The sequence below is a fragment of the Lathamus discolor genome, chromosome 3 (genome assembly GCF_037157495.1).
Source record: "Lathamus discolor isolate bLatDis1 chromosome 3, bLatDis1.hap1, whole genome shotgun sequence".
In the NCBI taxonomy this organism is placed as follows: domain Eukaryota; kingdom Metazoa; phylum Chordata; class Aves; order Psittaciformes; family Psittacidae; genus Lathamus; species Lathamus discolor.
In genome coordinates this window covers 92885340-92909713 of record NC_088886.1, presented here as the reverse complement: position 1 = coordinate 92909713, position 24374 = coordinate 92885340, and the positions used below count along the sequence as shown (strand labels likewise).

General features: G+C 40.8%; 2 protein-coding genes across 4 annotated transcripts in view; one reads left to right on the top strand and one right to left on the bottom strand.

The window, feature by feature from the left end:
* SEC24C (SEC24 homolog C, COPII coat complex component) overlaps positions 1 to 17934 on the bottom strand; it is a 36199-nt gene extending 18265 nt beyond the window's left edge. Inside the window, exons 1-8 of one of the 3 annotated variants that reach the window (XM_065670613.1) lie at positions 17852 to 17934; positions 10261 to 10463; positions 7095 to 7181; positions 4448 to 4568; positions 3244 to 3422; positions 2857 to 3063; positions 1630 to 1760; positions 302 to 370 (exon numbers count right to left, since the gene is read on the bottom strand). In XM_065670613.1, the coding sequence (XP_065526685.1) occupies positions 302 to 370; positions 1630 to 1760; positions 2857 to 3063; positions 3244 to 3422; positions 4448 to 4568; positions 7095 to 7181; positions 10261 to 10435 (969 nt within the window). In that variant the 5' untranslated portion in view covers positions 10436 to 10463; positions 17852 to 17934. The remainder of the gene's footprint in view (positions 1 to 301; positions 371 to 1629; positions 1761 to 2856; positions 3064 to 3243; positions 3423 to 4447; positions 4569 to 7094; positions 7182 to 10260; positions 10464 to 17851) is intronic. The other 2 variants (XM_065670614.1, XM_065670615.1) reach the window with 2 other exon arrangements.
* Positions 17935 to 19993: 2059 nt separating this feature from the next.
* SYNPO2L (synaptopodin 2 like) overlaps positions 19994 to 24374 on the top strand; it is a 39925-nt gene continuing 35544 nt past the window's right edge. The window contains exon 1 of the mRNA XM_065670612.1: positions 19994 to 20267. Coding sequence (XP_065526684.1) covers positions 20163 to 20267 — 105 coding nt within the window. The 5' untranslated portion in view covers positions 19994 to 20162. The remainder of the gene's footprint in view (positions 20268 to 24374) is intronic.

The following is a 24374-nucleotide window of genomic DNA, read 5'->3' as shown; positions in this document are numbered from 1 at the left end:
CACCAAAGTGCCAGTTGGAATCTGATGAAGGAGATATTCTAAAGATCAGACAAAGCGGAGGGGAGGCATTCTTCATGATCTGTTTCTGAAACATTCTGCTTTCTATTGCCTCACCATTCATCAGAGAAGATTTTAACAGCCTTTTGTGGTGTAATGTTACTCATTTTGATAAGGCAAGCAGAAGACAGCAAGGAAAGGGTAAAGGATTAATGGAGGGTTAGTGAGGTGAAGTTCAGGTATCAGGCATGCACAGATGTTCACCAACATACAAACTACAGTTACATACATATACAGCACTTACTGGACTAGGAATTGCATCTGGGTCTATTCTGTGCCTGGGTTTCTGCTGGGGTGGCAGCTCATTAAGTTGCTTATTTTTTAAATAAAAAAAAAAGAGTGCCACAAAAATAAAAAAAAACACCAAACAAAAGACAAAGAGAAAAAAGAAGAGAATAATAAACCAAAAAGTAATAGTGTTACTTCTTTCTACCCAAACCTGTAGCACTAGAAGTAGATACACTTGGTTCATGCAACAGGAAACATCAGCTTCTGCAGCACAGACTGATTCCAAAACCAGCCTTGCTCTGAACACACTGCTAACAGAAGTGGCAGCTCATATGCTTATTTTGGTTAGAAACTGGGGATTTATGCTTTAAGTACATGCTAAAATGAAGGCAACTGACACAAGCCATTTGAGATCTCATTTAGTGGAAGAGAAGAGAAGCAGACAACCAATTAAAGACTTCTTATATTCTGTGAAAAAAATATGGTCATAAACTTTACATAAACCTGGAGTCTAAACAGATAATCTTTTTTGAATACAAGTAACTTCTGAACAGCACCAGTCCAGATCTAAGACGTAACTCAAGACTAAATTATTATTATAGTTTTAGAGGAAACATTGTAAGCACTGCCCTGGAAAAGTTTCCTGTTATCAAATGACTGTGGCCTTCTGAGCCAATAACAGAACAGCATCGGCAGCAGTAGAAGAAATGGCACAGTAGACCAGTAGCAATAATACTGTCAGGCTTAATATTACTCATCATTGCTAACCACTGCGTATCACTGCTTGTCCTTTCTTGAACCTGTGTTCTGAAAGATAATCCCAGTTTGAGAAGTTGTCCATATTTGACTCAAGTTGTGTCATGACTTAATGACCAAATAACCCGATAACCTGTTTTTTGACAAGTTATAGGAAAAGTGAAAGGAAAAATGCTAGTCATCTCCTGTTAACTGTACTTTAAAGGTGGATCATAGACTGTCACCTCAAAACCTGAAATTGTTTCACCATGGTAAGCCATTAAGAAAGAATCCAAAAATGGAGAAACAAGCTTAATCAAAGCTCTCAAGGATTCTCAACATGTAACACAGTACAGAAAAAGACCTGAGGAAGTAGAGCATACATTTGCATATGCAGCGCCTTCCTTTAGTCAGCAAGAAAAATATTGCTTCTTGGATCACTCATAACAAAAGACTGAAGCCGGATATACAAAGAAAAAAAGCAAGCAGGAGAACAGACTGATGTTCGTTGGAACGAGAAACTTGTTTTCAGCTTTGGTCTTTGTCAGTTCCGTTTTACATAAGAACACTACGGAAGAGTTCACACTGGTAAGAACAAAGTAAGCTTACAGGGCTCGGAATGGAATCTGGATCCAAGCGTTTGGGTGGAGGTGGTGGTCCAGGTTGCCTTCCATAATTTGGTGGTCCTGGATAGGCTGCTCCACAGTTTGGTTGAGGACCCCTCACCTGCCCAAAGGAACCTTTACAAGAAAGGAACAGCAAAATCAAACAGTGGCTAATACTCATAATTTCGTTATTTGGCACTTCCCACTTTTCCTGTCACTGTCAAAAAACCAAGAAAATCACATGGTTTTCAGTTAATTAGGATTAAATATACTTATCAGTGTTTCGGGTTAGACCTGTACATCTCTATCAGTGATCCAGTAAAATGATGGAGACAGTCCTCCTATAAACCACACTTAAGGAAACACAAGGTTTTGTACTAACACAACTATTTTTAGAATAATATGATTACAATATGCATTAAGATCATGCACTATGAATATTTAAGTTAAATTGCAGAACTGCCTACTAGAAAGTACACACAGAACTGCCAAGTAAGCTAGCAGATGGCCCGTAATTCCTCAAAATAAAGGTATGCAAGGAGTTTTCTCAGGCAGTTCTGGCTTGCCTGAAATAAGAGTAATAAGTTAATGTGTGATTGTCTCTTTCGTTTTGTTAACTACCTGAATTTATTTCATATTATTACTTTAGACAATTTCTTGCAGTTATGGAATACACCATGATATAATGCATTAGTGTTTCTACAGTTCATCACAATTTGCACAGATATTTGTAAGTAATCTACCTGACCAGTTGTGCAAAACTGCATGGGGAATGGGATTCTCAATCCTCACACTTGCACATGACTATTTTATCCTAGCTATCTGTAAATGTTCCTGATTAAAAATCAGTCAAAACCATTTATAATTCAGAAAGCTTAACTGATACTACTTATAAGCACACACAAAATGTGAATGGTTCTACAAATTAAATGTCATAATAAAATTCTGATCACAAACTCTTGTAGTATTACAGCACTCACTACTAAATGACTTTTTAGCCAAGTACGCTAGGATTTATTTAATTATATTAAACTGATTGAAACCTGTATGACAAGTATCTTAAAGTGACACATCCTATTGTTTATCTTGGATTTGCCTTTGAGACATGAGCACAGGGAAACACTGAAGTGCCACCAAAAGCCCACAAATAACAAAACTGAAATCCAGTTCTCAGTTTGCAGTACACAGAGAGCACATATAGTGTACAATATCTACAAGTACAAATACTCACCGTTCTGCTGCATTTGGTATCCTGGCTGAGGAGGATGAGTTGGAGGAGGGGGTCCATGGAGGCCACTCATGAGAGGCCCAGGCTGTGGCCCTGACACAGATGATGGAGGTGGTGGTGAGAATACATGATTAGGCTGGGAGGCTGGTGGTCCAGCAGCTGTCTGCCCAGGCAGTGGTGGGCCTGGCATGGTAGGTGGCCTTGGGGCACCTGTGGTAGAAAGGTAAGAGGAAGGTCCAAACACTGTATAAGAGGGAGGAAACTAGAATTTCAACACCCAGAGATTCCCATCACCATATGGTAATGAATCATTGACAAGAGCAAATCTTTTATGAAATTACCAGCATAACTGAAAAGCAATAACATATTTCTGTAGCCAGGAAACCTCACCATATCCTAGTCCTGCTGGGGGAGGAGCAGAGGCTGCAATAATGCCAACTGTCATCCCTGCCATGTGCTTGCTGAGCTGCTGTACACTGGTTGGGGGGGGACCATATTGCTGGAACGTAGGTGTCTGGGTGACAGGCATGGATGCTGAGCCTGGCAGATACGGCTGAGAAGCAGGTGGCCTGAGAAGGAAGATGAGAAACGTCACTGGATTCCCCATTATACAAGCAGTTACTCTCTATGCTTTATAAACACTAGCTGGGTCTCAGTTATTTACATGAAGCACTGTAGCTCAGTTTTGGAAAAATAATTACATATCCTGCATGGACTTCAGTCCATTTCATAAAAAAACAAAACAAAACAACCCCCACCCCCCAAAAAAACCCAACCAAACAAAAAAACCACCAACAAAAAAACAAACACCCCCCCCCCCATTCTTAAAAAACAAATTCTATATTTATAGCATTTTTTGTTAATTCCATTTCAGTTATAGCAACAAAACAGAAATACTGCCATGGAGGCTACAGGTGAGCAACAGTAAGGCCTGCACAGTTATGTAAGAATGCTCTGTTGCTTTAAGGATTTCAAAACTCCACTGACAGTGCAGAGGGAAGCAAAAACGCACCACCTTACCCAAAACCAATAATCAGAATGAAGCAGTGGGCACTGCTGCTACTTTTACCACAAAGGTAATGCCAATATCTTTCTGGAGAAGGTGCCCAAGAGCTTTACATGAAGATAGCTCAGGGATCCGTAATGGACAGGAAAGGACTCAGAACCAGTGCTAAGGAATTACTCCGTAATGACAAAAAGCAACATGCTCTGGACAGAGATCAACTCACACTACCAAAGAATCAAATACTATGGTAGTGTGGACACAATTGTTTTAAAAGAAGACAGACTATGAGAATCAGAAAATTCTTTATGGGAAAATGACTACCACAAAGAAAGTCTTTGGAGAAGTGGTTTTGATCAGTCACTGACATATGCTCATTCCCTTCTGGAAGTTTTTAATCTTCAGAGATTCTCATTGTCTAATACCCCTACAACAAAACATTGTTCTAAACCAGTAAGTCAGCAATAGAGAAAGTCAACATCTACCACAGTAAAAACAATGTATGTATAGTTTGGTTTAGATCCTAAAAGGCCTAGACCTAGCACAGGTCTACCAAGGCATGCCTTTGTTATAACTTCTTCTTGTATGTACCTCTGCATCGGGGCTGCTGAGGCTGGAATCCCATTCTGCACATCTCCCTGTCCAAATGGACTGTATGTCAGGTGATCAGAAGGAAGAGATGCTCCAGATGTTGAAGGGGCTCTTAATGAGCCTACCGACATAAGGGAAAAATTATAAATTAAAAATCACAACACAGAAGCAAGGTCTTGAACCATGAAAAATCCCAGAAATAAAAAGGAGTGCAGAAACAGTTTAGCAGTGGCCAAACTGCAGTATCAAAACTTCATGAGCAACAAATAATTTATACAACTATATTAGAAGCAGCAAAACTAAAGCACAGTTTTTTAGCCAGTGTCACTAGTCACCATCTTCACACAAACCAAGCAGAAAATGTGTATTGTGAAGGGTCTTCAATCAACAATTTCATCTTCTGATGAAGAAAAGAAAAAGTTATCTTGGAGGGGGAAGAATTTAATACCTCACTGACAAGTCCAATTATTTTTATCCAGACCAAGGAGAGTATTCACATGGAACCTAACGTTTTTTACAGGTCAGTTGGAAGGTCAGCAGATTGTGTAAGCAAATTCAGAAAATTATATCTAATTGCTCATTAATGTGGGCCACCACTGTTCTTCCCCAGCTCTTGAGGCTGGAGGCTAACATGAGTACTTTCTCATCTTTCAGACTGAGCTGGTTTAGTCACAGTTCAAATGTATTTGCCACAAAACCAAGCCTTCACGCTTTCCACAGACCACACAATGCTGGATACAATACCAGCAGACCAATCACAGTGTCTACCTCCAAAAAAGAGATTCTAAACTTCCATTTTAATATTATTAAATTAAAAATGCTGATAATTAGAACCATATGACCATTCCTGCTAACCGCAAGAGAACATATTTAATGTATGGGGTATCATTAAATACAGATGACTAAACAATGCAAACTTCCCCATGAGACCAGGGCAGCACATACACACTGTTGTGTATCTCTGACTGGCATGACAAGTTTAAAAGGGACTCTGAAACCTTGTTGTAAGGAACCACTATGAAATAGGAAGTCAGAGAGGCCATTTCTCAATTCTGCAGTGTAATTTACACACCAGAGCATGAGGTTTCAATTTATACATTTTAATCTTATCTGTTACATGTAAACTCTTAGTAAGCTTGTGGATGTAAGCTCAAGGAATGAATTAAATAGACCTTGTATGAATAACCAGTGATTTCTTGGGGCTTTTTTATTACAATACCTACTCCTGTTCTTTTTGAGACATAGGATTTAATTTTTTTCAGATACTTACTATCCTTATGTACCTTCATCACATGAAACCTTGTATTTTCTAAACTACTGTTACAGCACCTTTGTCTTACTATTTCTCTGGCTAAGCATTTCCTGATCTCTTAACTATTTGTATGTTGTGTGGTATTTCTATTTCTGAATGTCACTTGTGATATCCGTTAATTTGGTATAATTTCACCTATTTTGGAATCTCTTTCCTTTCATAGTACACGTAAACTGTTTGGAATTGTTACCTTTTGTCTCTGAAAGCATATTTTATTTAATTCATGGTGGGATCCTACACATTTTTTTACATTAACTTCCCCCCCAGCTTTAACAGATATACAACTTGACAAATACATGCTTACTTCAGAAAAAGCTCCTGAAAGTCTTTTTCTAGCTCTTGTCACAAACATAATTCTGTAACCATTACCACAGACTCCTCAAATAGCCACTGAAAAAAAATTCACTGGAACAGCTATGAGTATCTGGTGGTTTATTAGCTTAAGATTCATGACTCTTCAGGAGTCCCAAAGTTCTCCTTCAACACCTCTGAGATACTGCACTGTCTGTAATCACTGCAGACCTCAAAATGGAGGTAGATTACAGCAAAATTGGGAATGCCTGGGATTTTACTGAAAGCCCCCAGACTATCAGGTTTTGCCCCAGTTCTGACTCCCTACTTATCTAAGCAAATTGATGCTGCTGGAAATAGGTCTTCTGAAATACCACTAGTTTGAAAGAAAGAAAAGAAACGTACAATGATTTCTTGCAGTGTTCCTAATTCTTACATTTTGATTGCTAGCTTTGCAAAAGTATTTCTTTCTTCAAGCCACAGCTTTTGAAATCATAATTATTCCTAACATATACTTGGTTTCTATGCTATAGCCAAGGAGACTAAAGACTTCTTTTTTCCCTTAAATGAAAGCACAAGTTACAAAGATCTCATGACCTCCAGTAACAACCTCCTGGTGCTGAGGAAGAATTTTCATTTCTTCATTGCATATTTTCATTTCTTCATTGCATATTTTCATTTCTAACCTCATGTTTTAGTCCTCTCTCAAGTGGGAGGCTGCATTCTTTTAAATTAAGGATTCCCCCTGACAGAACCTAAACAGGCCAATTCAGGTTTTGAAATCAGTCTTCAGAAAACATTAGTCACAAGTCAGGTTTTATCTATGAATCTGCAGGCATAAGGGATTTCTAGTAGGATTATTTCTTCATATCCCATTTATGTCTTTGGAGTGCTGCCTACAAATTGACTGGGAAGTGTCCCACCCACCTCTGCCTGAATAATCAGGTATCCACACCTTTGAGATAAATACCCATATTAAATGGGAACTTTGCACAAAAGAAGCATCACAAGCACAAGCACTCTCATGAAAAGGACACCATTTACCTATGAAATTAGGTGCAAGAGAAGAAGTGTCAGAGTTGAGAGAAACAGGAGAGCCCTTCGAAGGGAACCCCAAGGAAGGAAAGTAACCTGGAAAGACAGAATACACCAGTGAATCAAGCCTGAGAGAAAGCACCAAGAGACAGTGTTTCCAATGCTAAAGACAGTCTGCAGTGCAGAAAACATCATATGCATAAAATCCACACCACATTTACATTATTCCTTAAGCTATACTCCCTCTCACTCTTCTACCAAGCATAACATGTATTACCAACACAGTACATATATTAATGTTAATACAAGTGTTAACAGTATTGTAAACCAAGTCCATGTAAAACAATCCAGAAGCAGCCTAATTGTGACTGGTATTCAGGTAATTGTGTTTGCACTTTCAACTGAATGATCTCATTAGAAAGAAACTGTTCAAAGGAAGAAGGTGAGAAATTGTCCTGGTTCTTTCAGTATTCTCACAGAAAGAAGCAGCTATTTTCAGCTAGCAGCACAGTACTCCACTTCTGGTCCCAAGCAAGACTAGCATCACTGGCACAGCATTCCCATATTTCCATTGGTGAGAGCAAGAGTTTGTCATATAAATCAGATACAAAGAACTCCCTGACTGAGGATGGCATCTGCTACCAACACTCATCCACTCAGTCCTCCAAGCTATGTTGTTGTTTTTAAAATAAATCCCTAAGACAACTACTTAGAGAACACAGATTAACATTGGCAGTTTTCCTTTTACCACTCAGTGTTCCCTAAATTACTGTCACTCTAGTGCCTCCAAAAATAATTCTCTTCTCTCTACAGCATGCAGCTATAACAGGTCTTGCTACAAAGACCTGCAATAAACATACATGTTGGAGATGGGGGTAGAAAAAAATAACTGTCAATATCTTCAGTACCACCCATATGCTTTCTTTGATAATGCATTGTTTGTCACTCTCTTCTCCCTGGCTATCCTATTCAGCAGCTACTAACAGGTCAACTTCTGGCTGTTGTGCCAGTGCTCCAAATTTTACATTCCTTCTTTCTAAAGATAGGAATCCTGAACTTACAGTAACAGTCCAAAATGCACAATGTGACAACTGAGATTCGCTTAATACAGTCTGCTACCTGTGGGAAGGATGGTCTCAGAAGTAAAGACAGAAGAAAAATCTCCACAAACTATGGGTGACATTAGCCTGATGTATCAATAAACTACAGGAGATACTGCTTAAGAGTAAAGCGATACATATTTTTTTGTCCAAATGAGACCACCTAGTTGCCCTCAGTGTCACAACAGCTTTCAATCATTGCTGGCACAAACAAAATCTGGACTTTTAATCTGCCTAAGTTTATATACCAAGCTTTCTAGGTATGTTCTTACTGAGCTGTCATAACCACATTTCTCCTGTTATAAAATTAAAAGAAGCAAACCAGAAATAATTCAGAAGGAAGAAAGTTAATTCCCTTAAAAAGAATTGCTTTTAAGATTTGTAAAGCCTGAAAGTTGTTGAAGTATCTGATAGAAGATGCCCATCAGTTTCTTTTCACAAACATCCTAAACATTCTTCACACTGCTAACAGCCAAAACCTGTTTTCTATAAATAGTTGCACTGATGAAACTTTTCCAACAAATCCCCAGTAATCTTTGTCCTTCTTGAATCTCCTTCTCTCCCTCACTGAAACAAGTCCAATTTTTCCCCATTCCTTCCATGGGACAGGAAACACTAGTAAGTCAATGCCTACATTGAGCAGCCAAACTGTGCTCAAATGGCAAGCCCTGCCTCTGTCTTCCCAGCAGGCAGGGTTTCTTTCCTCTGCCCAGTGCTGATTTTCATTACTTTTATAGGAATTTAAATCCTCTGTGAAATTAGTTCACAACTCATAGATTAAAAGTGCTGTTGTAAGAGATTTATTGAGAGGAGGGGAGGAAGAGGATTAAGGAAAGAAAAGGAAGATGGAGCAACGGAATAATCCATTTTTTAGCACACCATGCTAATTCTTCTACTTCACTACCATGCTAACTTCAGACAGAAAAACCCATAGTAATTATTCAGCTCCCAGATTTCAGGCTCCCACTTCTCCTAATTGCAAGACAACTATAGGCACTTTGATTGTTCTATCCTTCTCACCAATTTTCAAGATTCAAGAAGCTAAAACAAAATAAAAAAAATAAAAAAAATCAAGGTGCACCTGGAGGGGAGAACAATACAGAGACCATTAGTCCATTAGCATGATTAGCATATTACTCGATTTCCTCTCAATACCAATCTGAATTCTAAACACTTCAAAGTTAAAGTCTGTATTGTGCTTATTCTGGTAGATTTGAATTCATTCACCTGATTTTGAAAGGCAGAAATACTCCTACTCAGAGCACAGTACTTTCTCCTCTACATTTCAGATGTTAATGTCACTATGAATCTCCCAAAGCAATTCAGGTACTTAGAAAAAAAGACTCCAAAAGTTCTTTAATAATTTTAAGTTAGCCTTTATTTTGAAAACAGATAAGAAAAGTTAAACTACTTTGTTTGGTGGCTTTTGTTTGCTTGTTTTTTTGTGGTTGTTTGGGATTTTTATTTATTGTTGTTATTTAGTTTTTAAATAAACAAATCCAACAAGCCGTATGACCCTGCAGAAGCAGGGAAACTCCAGAACACATTCGGTTAGAATCATACAATCATAGCTTGCCACATGTACACAAACTTTCTATTGATTTTAAAGGCATTTGAGAAAACAGCTCCAAATACGCTTTCTGCCTACAGTTTATGTCTAGATCTTTCATGATGGCATGCAGAACTTTCTTAATAGTAATGTAAGGGAGTCTCAATTATAAATCTGTTACAGTCACTACTTGCTGCCCCTCAACACAGCCTCATCAGGAAGATTGCCCTAGTCAGGTGCTTCAGTATCATGGGGCAGGGACATACGGAAAAAAAAAAGCAGGCTGTGCCTCTTAACATGTCAATTTTATGAGCTATTAAAAGAAGTGTGAAAGAAGTGGACAAATGACAGAACAGGAACCTCATAATGTACAGGAAGAACATGAGTTTTAACATCATGTAAGCTATATACAGAAGGAATAATAATTGCTGCCACAAAACAGAGAGTAATAATAAGTATACAGAAAAAATCCCATGCAAACAACAGTTCAAAAGTTATCAATCATTAAGTTTTGGCTGAGAAGTACCTTGTGGAGGGGCTGGCTGTTGATATCCTGGCATCGGACCATTATAAGCTCCATACTGCAATTGAGGAACCCCTGGCAATGGCTGTCCTCCGTAGGCAGGCTGCTGGTATCCCTGATATCCAGGCTGAGGTTGCCCATACGGAGGCCCTGTGTGAGCTTGCTGGTTTACACTCATTGTATTCACATCCCCAAACTAATCTCACCTGCAAAAAGCGGGGGAAAGATGGCTTTTAGCAGACATAAAACCAAACTGGCCAACTTCCCTACTGGTTTTACAGGAATAAGAGCTCCCAAGACCAGAGGGAAGGTGAAACATTAATGGTAATATACACTTGCACAGCATGATTTTCAAGTAAGGTAAATGCTTTACAAGAGATAGTTAGAAAACAGCATTTTAAGAAACTAGATTTTCTAATCAACTTATTCACTGCTTCATCCTGGCTCGACTTGTGATCATCATCTTAGAAAAAAAATACCGTAATTTGTCATTCCATAACAGATGATCATCAAGTTTCCTGAGACACCTTACAAGCTACTTCCACCCCACAGAACATCAGACCAACAAAAACCAGATTTCATGACAGAGATGAGAGATTCCTTAACATAAGACTTAACACTGAACAAGTTCAGCTTTCAACTCCGTGTTAGTCTACTTGATCATATTTCATTGCTCCAAGCAACACACACTTCACCATCCACAAAGGCTGCTACTTGAAGTGTTTGATAGTATCTAGGACAGGATTAATACAGGGGGGTTGGCTTATTTTTTCTTTAAACAACAGATGATTTTAAGTCTTTGTTAAGTACAAAAATTTCAGAAAATGAAAATATTCCAAAAGCAGTATGTTGATCTAAAAAAGATGTTAAAACTGGAAAAGATGTCACTAAAACAGTTATAAGAAAGCATAAGAACTGAAACAGAGCAGAGACAGATGTTTCTTTGCAAAGTTACATAAGACATTTTGCTTAACAGACTCCCAATTCCTTTACTAACTGTATAAAGAGATTGACTGACTTTATAGAGAAAAGACAGAAACAGCACTGGGAGACCCCAAACCAAGCAGGCAAGTCTTACAATACCATGGCACCAAGCAAGCAGATAAGCCATAGAGCCCCTGAATTGTGGACAGCCAAGGAGATGACTTCATGGTCTACCTCTGGAGGATACTTCGCATCTCCTGTACTCCTTTGAATGCTCCATATATCACTGTTACCCACTTCAGATAAGACTATCTACACTGACACTGCAAAGAAATGTGTGTTTATGGAATTTAATCTTTTACTAAAAAAAAAAAAAAAAAAAATCCAGTTTATAAAAAAATGCAAAGTTAAGGTAAAGGAAATAATTCATGATGATTACTCCAAACCCTATGATGAGCTTGTGCATTAAAGATACATAGTAAATATTCACACAGAGGAGACATAAGCTGCAATAACCACCAGCTAGTTGAGGCAAATCCCAAGAAGGAATCTACAGCTTAATTCAAGTGGATAACAAACACCTGAGCTGTTTTGCCTATACATTGATTAGCATATACCAACCAATGCTAAGGTTGGTTCTTCACATAACCAAATCCATGATGTCAAAAGAATTATTTCAAAAACTGACACCACAGTTAAACCTACAGTAACTACAGCTCTGTAAGAGCCATACACACAGAAATTCTTTCAGATCCATATATATATAAAGGGAAGATATAATAAATCAGAGTGATGCAATAATTTAGAGAAGAAAGTTAGCATAATACACACATGACATTTAACCTCCTACAGCTGGTAAACATGACAAATGTCAACACTAAGAACACTAATGCTTACTCTGAAATTAGATATTAAACTTTATATGAAAGGAAATAAATGAAGTTTTATATTTTTAGTCTTCAAACTGTACAAAGGTAATAAGGTTTTTGTTTAGAAAAAGAACTTATATTAAATATTTAAAGGCAATTTGCCCTAGAAACTAGCATGTGTAATTTGCAACAGCTTACAACAGTGCAAAAGAATTTTTTATCAGCCTGCAGTGTTTTTAAACACGATTACACAAGATACACATGACAGCAAGAGAGTAATTTCTAAAGATTCTAGTTTCCCATACTACCTTTAACTTAGTTCTGCAGAACAGTCTAACCTGAGCAGCTATGGAGCCAGGAAATATGGACTTTGGGACCTGCACCCTTCCCAAGTTCCCCTGAAGGTTAACCTCTTCCTCCCCATATAGGCAACCAGTGTTGCCACACTGCAATCACAGACCTATCTCCAACCACCTCTTTTTCAGTGCAAACAGTAAAGCAGGAGAGTTCCTCTTGCAAAGGTGCATGGTAAAGGAAGACTGCTCTACCCACACATCTTGGAACATCCAGGCATGGCTTTCTGCCAAGGAAAGAGGGCTGCTTCCTCTTCTTTTTGCCCCTGACTTGCTTACTGGATTGCACATGAAGAACTTGGCTTTTAGTCACTGGTCTACAAACAGGTCCTTCATCCAGTAACAGCTGCAGACAAAGTAACAGCACCCTGCAGTATACTTCCTGAGCTATAATCAAGACACTCTTCACAAGTTACACCTACAGAAATCCCCCAACAGATCTAGTGTTTGAACAAGGAATTACTACAGGGGAGGAGATCAACCCTTCATGCTTTTTTTCTTTTTATTTTTTTAAAAGCACAATGGGGGAAGAACTCAAGCATGTACCTTGCAAACCACTTCTGACTTACTGTTGTGAGTGTATACTCAGTAAGTGATCTTACCTGATGATCATTTACTAATCTCTTTTCATCCCTCTCATGTGAATATTGGTGTTTCCCACTTGAGCAGCCAGTATCTGTTGGCTTGTTGCTCTCTCTACAATAACACTGAAACCAAGAAGTAAGCTCCTTTAATGCAAGTCTTACAAAGAGTTTTGAGATCATTTCCTACACTTTCTAGGAAAAAAAGCAGCTACAGAAAGGAGATGGCTCTAAAACTCATACTGGAAAGCTGTTATACAAGAGTGAGAACCAGTGCTGATCAGCAATGAATGGCTGGAGTAAAAATTAACAGTACTATGGGGTAAGGTGGAAGAGGTGTCTTCTACAATAGTTTCCAGATTCCTTAATATCCAAACAAAGCACACTGAAGTGCAGTTTTTATGGCCTGTTAAAAGAAGAAATAAATAAATTCACAAATACTAGTGATTCACACAAGCTTGTTTCAATCAGCAAACCTCCCAAATCAGCGAAACCTGCATATTCATCATTTTTTATAGTTCGCATTCACTGTTAATTCCCTTTTGAAACTGAAAAGCTTGATGTCATCAGCTCTTGATTGCTTTCTAAAGGAAACACATACAGCAAAATTACTTTCCTTCAGAAAGATGCTAGTGCCTTTTTTACCGGTCCCAGGAAAAAAAGAAAGGGTGGTTTATTTGAACTTATGGGGAGACAGATCCTTAAAAATGGGGGCAAAAGAAAAACCCAAACAACAAACCAAACCAAACCACAAAAAAATTCAGAAAAATTCAAAAAAAGTTCAGAATATTACCTATAGTGCTTTTAATGCTTCCATTCTGCAGCTTTATGGAAAGGTAGCAAAGTTCTGCTATTCTTATTAAAGATCCAGACTCTGAACAACTTCTAGCTAAGAACATTGTTCTGCAAAGCAGATGCTCCTTCTTTTGTTTTACCAACAGCCTGACTAGGTCCTCTACAAGAACTCACAGAATATTTGATTTTTTTCAGATAAAAGAAACTCCTGTTTTGTTTTTTCTACAGAAAACTCTAGAAGAGAAGCTCATATCCTGGAAGTTAGAGACTATAACCACCCTAGAAGCACTCAGGTCATTATAACAAATGCCACCCGTGTTTGTCCAAATCAATCCAAATGGCACTACTGAACTGGCGCCCAGTTTGGTTGTACTTTTGTGGTGCTCTATCTTTCCCCTGGGCAGAGTCTCAACTTGTGACACACAGTATATTCTTCTTCTATGCATTTGGAGTCACTGCCAGAAACATCTATTTTAACAGTTCACGAGAGGCATATTGCACAGTTTTCAGAATGTAAATGTTACAATCTAGTATCAGTGAAAGTCCAGAAGCCACCATATTTTCACCGAGGACACCTTCAGGAGAAGAAAGGATAGGTTTGCTGCTAAAACTTGACACGAGAGGTACTGGAGCAGATTTTTGCAGACCAGTCATTCCTCGGCTGATCCAAAAAGGTCTTTCAGGCTTCAGGACATAAAAAACACGGTTTGCACCTAAGGTGTGATCAATTCTATGTTCTTTTAAAGAAGGTCCATATTAAACCTGGTTTTGTCAGGCTGATTCATCGTTTGGGCAAGGTCCTATACAACATAAAAGTTATGAGAGTAAATTGGTAAAAAATGACACACACACAAAAATATAAAAAACTTAGTGGTAGGTTTAAGCTTAGGTCAAGACTATTTCCAACCCCTGCCACCACCACCAGATTTTTACTTCAATAACACAGAATGGTTTGGGTTGGAAGGGACTGTAAGGATCATCTAGTTCTAAACCCCTGCCATGGGAAGGGGCACCTTCCACTAGACTAGATTGCTCAAAGCCGCATTCAACATGCCTTTGAACATTTCCAGGGATGGGGCATCCATCCCAGCTTCTCTGGGCAACCTGTTCCACTATCTCACCACCCTCACAGTAAAGAATTTCTTTCCAATATTTCTAATCTAAATCTCTCCTTTGTCAGTTTAAAGCCATTCCCCTTGTCTCATCCCTACATTTATGTCCCTGTTAAAAAGTCTCTCTCAAGCTTTCTCGTAGGCCCCCCTTTAGGTACTGGAAGACTGTTATAAGGCTTCCCTGAAGCCTTCTTTTCTCCAGGCTGAACAACCCCAAGTCTCTCATCCTGTCTTCATAGGAAAGGTGGTCCAGCCCCCAGTCACCTTTGTGGCCCTCCTCTGGACTTGCTCCAATGGGTCCACATTCTTTTTGTGTTGGGGGCTCCAAAAGTGGACACACTAGTCCAGGTAGTGTCTCACGAGAGCAGAGTAGAGGGAGAAGATCACCCTGTCTCCTTGTGGGACTGATTTACACCTCTCTCTCTGTAATAAAGGTCTATGAAAATATTTCAAACCCACTCAGTTATGGGCATTGCTTCTGGAGAGCAATCCTGGAGATGCAGAAATTATGGAAAACGTGCCATTAACAAAATCACAGTGAAAGACTTCTCTCTTCCTTTGCTACCTGCATATACGTGTTGCAATGTGTGAAGTCATCTGACTCATTTCTGTGAACTTTGCACAAGTATAACTGATTAGGAAAAGTTACAAGGATAGTTTAAAGTTGAGAGAAGAGGCCAGAAGGAAGAATGGAGGAATAGAAATATACAGAATAAGACTTAAAATCATGCTTTTGTACTAAACAAGTTTTTCTTCACATACATTGTAACACTGGCCACCCTTCATTCAAAACTTCTGTACTCTGACTTCCTCTACATAAAAACGCACCACACAAATCCCATCACTCACAAGAAACAAAAAAGCTCAGAATTAGCTTTTCGTAATGCATACTGCCCAGTTTATAGTGACTTTAGTGTTTTCTATGCTAACAGTGCATCTTGCTGAACATATAGGAACAAACTGATCTTCACAATTCATCACTAATAAAACTTTTCAGACCTAAAGAGCAAGAAACATCTATCTCTTCTCTTCTGTGGAGACCTCGCTGCTGATCGCTTTCAGTCACTCTTTGTACCTTGCCCTTCCTTTAGCCAACCATCAATTTTCTTGGATTTTTGACCCTCCTTCTGATAATAAGTGTTACAGGAAGAAAATATAGTCCTACAGTAGCAGAAGAAAACATTCACAGCAGTATAAGCATCAAACGGCTCATTAGAGGAATAATCCTTTAGACATCTGTTCACTGTTAGAACTCAGCTTTCAGCCATGAAATTAGAACCTGGAGCAAATGTCACAGCGTATTAAGAAGAAATATTCCTTACATCAGTGTTCACTTCACAGTCTGTCTGTATCAACAAAGAAACCTGAGTGGTACAGCTTCAAGCTGAACAGGGTAGTTCCAGAAGTAAGAACCTTTTCTACACAAAAAAAGTACAGAAATGCTTATGATTCCACACATAATGTATATACACGATCGAAGGTGAGTCTCCTCTAAAGAGAAAGGCTCTGGAGTTCTAGGCCATATATATTTCTATCCACGCAATAACCAAAACATGTACTCTGTGAGAAGGGGGAAGGGAATGGAAGGAAGAGGTGAAAGCTCAAGTTCCCTAACCTACTCAGGACAACTTCATATTAATAAACATTTAAGACTTTAGGATAAAACCAGCAACACGTAATCTCCTATTTCTGTGGTGTGAATCTGCACTGCGTATAAACAACTACAACAAAAAGTCACTGCATACAGGGTCTCAGATGGTCATTTCTCTCACTCTAATATTCCCCCCCCCCTCAACGTTTGGTAAAGTTGACTAAGGATCACTGTAACAGAAAAGGATTTATAAATATTTTTATGGAACTATGACATTAATGGCTAAAACTTAACCCCAAGTACCAAAGTGAAAAAACAAAAATAAATCTGCATTTTAACATATCACAAATATTAACTCTGGTGGAAGACTTCTGATGAAGGTGTAAGTACTTCACCTACATTTCAGCAACCACTTCCGTCAGCTAGTACGTTTACACAGAACTTCGACTCAGTGTGACAGCTACATCAGAGGCCTAGTTTGTACGGTTTTGCAAGGTCTCTTTGAGAAAAACTTAAGACACCACAGGCACATACTTAAAAACACTGAAGTACCTCCCGAGAACAAGAAGAAATGAAACTAACCTTCATTCTACTCCAAAGACCATTGCTCAAAAGAGTCAAAGCAAACTCCAACAATACAAACCAAACACATTTAAAGCATCACCTACATGGAAAGCAAGAATCCATCCACTTTTCCCAAGACTACACTTATAATTTGGTCATGTCATCTCCATTCCTTTCCTTCTTTCTTTTTCAAAGACACAATCACTAGTTTGTAATACCAAACTCAATCTCCCTGTGGAACGACCATCCTTTGCAAGCCTCGAATGAATGGGAGCTTGAGCAGCTCAACACAGACACTGGGGTAAGGATTCGCAGATTACAAGAGACTGGGGACGCTACAGAGGGAGCATCCGCCTCAGCGCACCCGAGCCGAAAACAAGCGCTCAGCTATACGGGCGGGTGTGACGGTCGGACTCGTAGTCCTCGCAACTCCCCGCACCATACTCGGACACCGGGGGCTCCCTTCCAGGCACTGCAGGACAAGGCCCCGCCGACAGCCGGCCGCGACCCCGCTGGGCCGGCACCCGCTGGGCCGAGCCGGGCCTCTAGCGGTGAGGGGCGCCCCCACCCAAACGCACCACTGAGGAAGACCCGGGCCCCTGCAAAGGCCGGGCGTGGCGCGTAGGCACGGCGGGCCCGACGTGCTACCCGGCTGGGCGCCGCCAGGCCTCATCTCCTTGGCGGAGAAGGAAGCGACGGCAGCGCCCCAGGCTCGGGCCGCGGCAGCAGCCCCCCACCAGCCCGCACCGGGTACCTCCGCGTCCGCCACCAGCAGCCCCAGTACCCCCCGCAGAGCCCCGCTCACCGCCGATGCCCACCTCCCCGGGCGCTGCTGCCGGACCCGCTTCCGGTTTCCGACACCGCCGCTCCCCCGCCCGCTGCCTGCCACGTCCGCACTCCCCGCCAACCCCCGGCCGCCACAGCGCCCCACCCAGCGGGGCCCGGATGCGGCGCAGGCGCCGTGCGCCGCGGACGCGGGCGTTGACGTAGCTTTGGGGGTGCGAGTCGCCAGTGGCGTTCCTCAGGCGTGACGGGAGGCCTTGCGTGCCGCGCCGTAGGCGGATGGCTGTCCGCAAGTGCCGGGCTGCGGCCGCGGCAGTCGGCGGGAGCAGCCGCCGCTCCGACAGCGGCTGTTGTCGGGGCGCCGAGGCCGCAGCCGCCCTCGCACTTCCCTCGGGCCCCGGGCAGCACAGGGAGAGGGCTGTTGCGGGCCGCTGTGGCTGTGGTGGGGCAGGTTCCTCAGGTCGATTGCATAGTCCGAGAACCAGCGTTTCCCGCGGGAGCGGGGCCTGGCGCTGCACACCCTCAGCCCGTGTGAGCAGGGTGCTGTTGGCTGCGTGTCCCGTCAGCGGCCTCCCAAAAAGCACGGCTTGGGAGCACACGGAGCCAGTTACGCGCTATGTGGTGCGAGAGTTGTGCGCTACCTAATAATGTTTGCTCGTATGTGCTCAGCAGCACCATGCAGTGGCACTGAGTGAGCGGTGGAGTAGGCAACCGAGCAAAATTGTGTCCTGTGGCTGTTGCAGTACGAAGGTATCGCAGAGACCTGTAAGGTACTAGTCACTGAGAACTAAGCGCATGCAGAATAAGGAAGAGTTTGTGCTCGGGATCTTAACAGAAAATTACGTTGTAAGCCCTGTAGCAAAAAAAAAAATGGATTTTATTTTCCCTTATAATTCCAAGGGATCAAGGTGGCTTGGGACAGCAGGAGGTCTTGTCTGTTGTGGCCCTAAGAGAAAATGGTGAAGGAGTTGACACTGAGGAGACCCACCTGGAGTACTGCATCCATCTCTGGAGCCTGAAGCACAGAAAAAAGCTGTAGACCTGTTGGGGCAGGTCCAGAGAAGGGCTGCAAAAGTGACCAGAGGCATGAACACCTTGCCTGTGAAGACAGGCTGAGAGAGCTGGGGTTGTTCAGCCTGGAGAAAACTCCGGGGAGACCATACTGCAACTTTCCAATACTTAAAGAGGGCTTATAAGAATGATAGGGACAGGCTTTTTAATATAGCTTGTAGAGATAGGACGAGAGATAATGGCTTCAAACTAAAAGAGGGTCAATTTAGACTACATATAAGGAAGAATTTTTTTGCATTAAGGGTGGTAAAACACTGGAACAGGAACAGGTTGCTCAGAGAGGTGATAGATGCCCACCCCTGGAAACATTCATTGCCAGGTTGGACGGGGCTCGGAGCAACTTGGTCTAGCTGAAGGTGGCCCTTTCTTTAAAAAGTCCCTTTAAAAGTCCCTTCCCACCCAAACCATTCTGTGATCCTGTGACCCTGATGCAAAGCCATTCTCTTGGCCACTGAGGAGTGCATGTATGTGGTGCTCTGCAGAGAACTGTCTGAATCCCATCTGTGTAGCTAATCCTGGCTATTCTGGTCCCAGTGTCTAATATTAGGAATGGCTGCAGGGGATGTCAGGGAGCAGCAAGCTGCAGAGGGAGCACATCACATCTGTAATCTGCCTGTGGTTTTCAGAGCAAACACATGGTGATACTGTGTAGTAACACTAGCTGCATGGAGAAAACAAGTGCAGAGCATATCATTTGCAAGCTGTTTTTGTTTAGTTTCTTAGGTGCTATCACCTGATCTTGTACGAGTTTGTGCCTGCGTCATGTCCTTGCCTGAAACTCATGAATCCTGGGAGCTGGATGACTCCAGGATTTGCATTTGGAATGGGAAGTGGAAATAAAATTTTTACTGAAATTCTTCCAGCCCTAAGAGTGTCAGACAAAGCTTTGGAGAGACAGGAGGTGTGCTATTTTCAGCCATGCTCCGGTGAGAGATCAGTCTTATATGCGGAGGGGGGAACACAGAGGGTGAGATTGACATGACACGTGTGTCAGACAACTCTGGCCCCTTACCAAGAGCAGAATCAAATGTCTAATCATAGGCAGAGCAGCAGCTGGTTGTCCAGAAGAGCAGTGAAGGCTGAGCTTGACAGTCTCAACTCTCCTCTTGTGTGTGTGAACTTGAAGGAGAAAGTGTGCACAGGACCTTTTGGGGGACCAGAGAGTTGTGTGAATTTTGAAGATGGGAGTAGAAGATACTGCCTGTTAAGAACTGGAGTCTGTTTTGAAGTTGGGAAGACAAAATATCCAAAGCATAGAAAACATGGGAGCTGAAGAAGAAATGCTCATCACTCTGTCTGGAGGTGCCCCCTGGGGCTTCCGGTTGCAAGGGGGTTCAGAGCAGAAACGGCCCCTTCAGGTGTCAAAGGTAGGACTTTGAGATGTGGACTGTGAGAGCAGAGTCATTCTGCTGAACTCAGATATCCCTTCTGAGTCAGGCATCTTTCACTGCCATTAAGGAATGCAGGAATTCCTTTCTGTGACAGCAGATCTTAAAAGGAAAACCTGGGTGGAATGGTCAAGCAGGGTGTGGGGTGGGTCCTGAAGTAGATGCTATTGAGGTAAAGACAAGTGTTAGGTGAAGATCCGCATCTGTGCAGGTCTGTACAGCTCAAGCGCTTTATAATGTGTACAGCTCTCCCCAGTTGTCAGCAGGCATATAAACATAGTGACTCTGCAGGAAAAAGGGCTAAAATGTGGAAGCTTCAGTACTTGTGTAAGTCATCCAACAAAACAAAAAATAATTCAAATTGAAGCAACAAAAGTCATATTTGCAATGTAACTGTCCCTAACACTTCATTACTATATTCTAGCTTTCAAAATATATGCACATTTCTTACGGTCTCTTCTGTTGGCAAAACTTTCTCAATATTGTCTGAAGTGAATATTTTTAATGCTCTAAAGCAGCAAATACTGGTTCCATTCCAAGAATTAAAGAGAAGCTGTTGATTGGATGGGAGATGAAATAATAAAAAAGAAGTAAGAAACTTGTGTTGCACTACTTTTGATAAGCAACTGTTACAGATCTCTTTCATAAAGACTAGTGAGTACCTTAAAATTAGGAATAAAAGTCCTCTGTTTACTAAACTTATAACAGCTGCATTAGCCTTGACACAATGATACCTTGGGATGTCTCACTGGAAGGTACCCATCAACAAGAATGAAAAAATGCTGTGGTCAGCTCCTTTTGTTTCCTTAAGTAGACTGTGCTTTTGACAGAGTAGTTTAAAATGAAATGTTCTGTGTCATTTGGCTCACCCCAGGTCAAGAAGTGTTTGTGTGTAACTTCTGCCAAATGATTTGAAATCCCATAGCTTGACCCTGAAGTGGATGTTTCTTACATAGAGAAAGATTATTTTTCGCCATGAAAACAACTTCTGTGCGTACACGTAGAGCTTCAGGTACTGAAAAGAAAGAATCAATACAATTTAAACAGGTATCTGGCATCAGTGGTTGTTAGGAAAATGGGATTTTCAGTGGCCACATAAGATCTGTAGGGTCTAGGGTTATTTTCCCCAAGTAGACAAGAAACTGGGACTGGAAAGAGAGGAGGTACTGAGTGTCTTATAAAGGATTGAACAGGGGTGAGAAGCAGCTATTACTCAGGCTAAGTTGTACCTTAAGGTGAATGGAATATTGCTCAAAGATTAGTAGCACTTTGAGAAAGGTATTAACTAGGAATTAACTTAGAGGTGTGACACCTAAAACTTGGTGTCATACCTTAAGTCTAGCATATTGCATAAAAAAGTAATTATGGAATATGTAATTGATACAAATCCATTTGAGGCTCAAAGTGTACACCATTCTTCAAGCAGGACTTTGATTTTGTAATTATTGCATTGGGCTATTATTGTCCAGAATTTAATGGCATCCAGGTGACCATACATGCTCACTGTCTTAAAGGCAACACCATTTAAACAGTCTCCAAAGAACGGATTTATAGATCCTTACCAGAACTCAGTAAGATCATATCTGAATGTAAACTGCTTAGAAGAGAATAAACCCCCAGGAGTCATGGAATAACTCAATTGTCCTCCTCTTAGTGTGGAGGGAGTAGAAGTTTGAATCTCAGGTTTTGTCTCTTTGAGTTGAAAGATGAACTCTTCATTCTTGTGCAGTTAGGATTCTACTACTGACTATTGACGCCAAAATGCTGCCTGTAAAGCATCTTCCAAAACTCTTACTATCATTGGCACTGTTTGTTTAGTTATTTTAGGAGCTGAAGATGGGAATGATCCTATTGCTAAAGAAGCCTGAGCTGGGATTGTGTCTGTATGGTATAGCACAGAGAAACAGAGCAGTACTGTTTCTCTATTGGTTTGTTAGAGCTGGGACTCATGTGGATGAGCAATTTGCTCTGTTTGGCCTCCATCCAGGAGATGAGTGCCACTGGGCAGCACTGGGAAGTGTGGCCAGATGGAGGTGTCACTGAGAATGAGCCTGCCTAGCAGAGGTAAGGTCAAATAATGACACAATGTTCATTAGTACAGTGAAGAATGTATTGTGCGTGTATAAACAGACAGATTAGATAAATTAGAGGGTCTATTAGTAAGCAGATTACTGTCAAATGAAGGACTCTTGGGGAGAAAGAGAAGTGTTCATATGAGACCAGGAAAACTTTGGCTTAGCAGAACGTAAATACTAGCGCTTTGATTCTTTCAGCAAAACCTATTTGGACAGAATGAGGAAGGACAGAACAGGAACATGGATGAATCTGGAGAAAATGTGATGAGATACAGGCGTGAATATCCAATAGGTGCCAGGAAATAGTTGAGTGGATACAGTTGGTGTCTCTGGGGATTCCAGTGCTATCACTTTAGGCAGTTTCAACTTCTGGACTAAAAATGTCATAGCAGTAACACTAAGGAAAGATGCTTACCCCCTTGGATGCGGAGTCATATTGCTTCTATACACTTTCTGGGTGAAAAAGAGCAATAAAAGCTAATTTGGGAAATGTATTAAGTATAACAAATAAGTTATATATAAATTATATACACTGTAGTTATGTAGAGCTGGTAGAATTGCTAGACCAGACTAGGTTAATAGTCACTCCATCTTCTGCTTCCTCTTTCCTTTGTGTTTCACAGGAAGTTGTAAACTTCACCAATGCATCTAATTTTTCTCATGATGTGATGTGAAGGGAAATTCTTTCACCCCTCCTGATTACTAGCATGTCCTATGAAGTACATAAGAATTGACAGCACTGGTGGTTTATCCTACATATAAACAGATAACTATTTGTTAACAGTGCTTGTCTGACTAAATCTTATATGGTTTCCTAATAAAGACTTGAAAACCTCAAGCAGACAGGCATTCTAAAGACTAAATGTTGCACAAAGTGGGATTTCCTGTTTGAGCTGATCTTGCATTAAAAATCCATACATAATTCATGTTATGTGATCAATTTACACAATACACAAAAGTCACAATCTTCTTGCCTTTCTTCTTTCTAAAGTTTACATTACAATAGTATTTTTATTGTTTCTTTGTATGGAGATTATGATAATCAATCACTAAGTGCTGTTCTTGGTAACTTTTTTTCCTTGAAAATTCTTAGAGCCTGCTTGTATGCTTTTTTTTTTTTTTCTTTTCTGAGAAGATGTTATTTAAATGAGATGAGAATGTTTTCAGCATTATTCTCAATCCTCTTCTCATACATCAGTGGACTTGCAATTGATTGTTCTGTCCTAAGCTGTTCACAATGATGGCTTAAATTGCTGACTTTTTTCAAGTTCAGCTAACTCAGAATGCACAGTGAGCATATGCATTTTAAAACCACCCTTCATAGCACCAAGTATTCAGCTGGCTGCAACTAAATAAAGTAGCAGAACATGTTGGAAGTTGGGTGTGAACCCATTTTTCTACAGACTGAAAGAATGCATAGCTGTAGTTTAAACCATTTGACTATGCAAGGGATGAGTTCTAAACCTCAGTTCAGCCAACACAAAGGGGTAAAAAAGCAGCTAGATCTTCATATGCTGGATCCAGCTGTCACAGGGCTTCTGTGCTATCAACTCCCCATGGGTCATGGGTTCAGGGGCACATTTAGAGCAAGGTGCTGGAATTATATATGTTGTTGGGTTATACATAAGTAACTTCATGTTCAAGTAACCGTATAGAGCCAAACCGGCTCTGCCTGCTTCAGGAGCAGTGAAACACACATTGGTTCTTCCAGTAGCACCCAGTGGATATTGAGGCAAAATCTCAAATTTAAATAACGTAAGCAAGACTGAAAACTGACTAAATGGTTCCACATCTGTAACTTCAAACATCTGTTCCTTTTATCTTAAACTTGCTTACAGAAGCATGTACTATTTTTCTCCACCCAAACAATCAACTTCAGTGTCTGGGTGCTAAAAATGTCTGACGTGTATATGAAGTATACCATACTGAAAGGGGTACTGTAACAATGCAGTCTTATAAAAACACTGAAAGGGTGGAGAGTGAGACAAAAGATGACGCAAAATAAAATTTA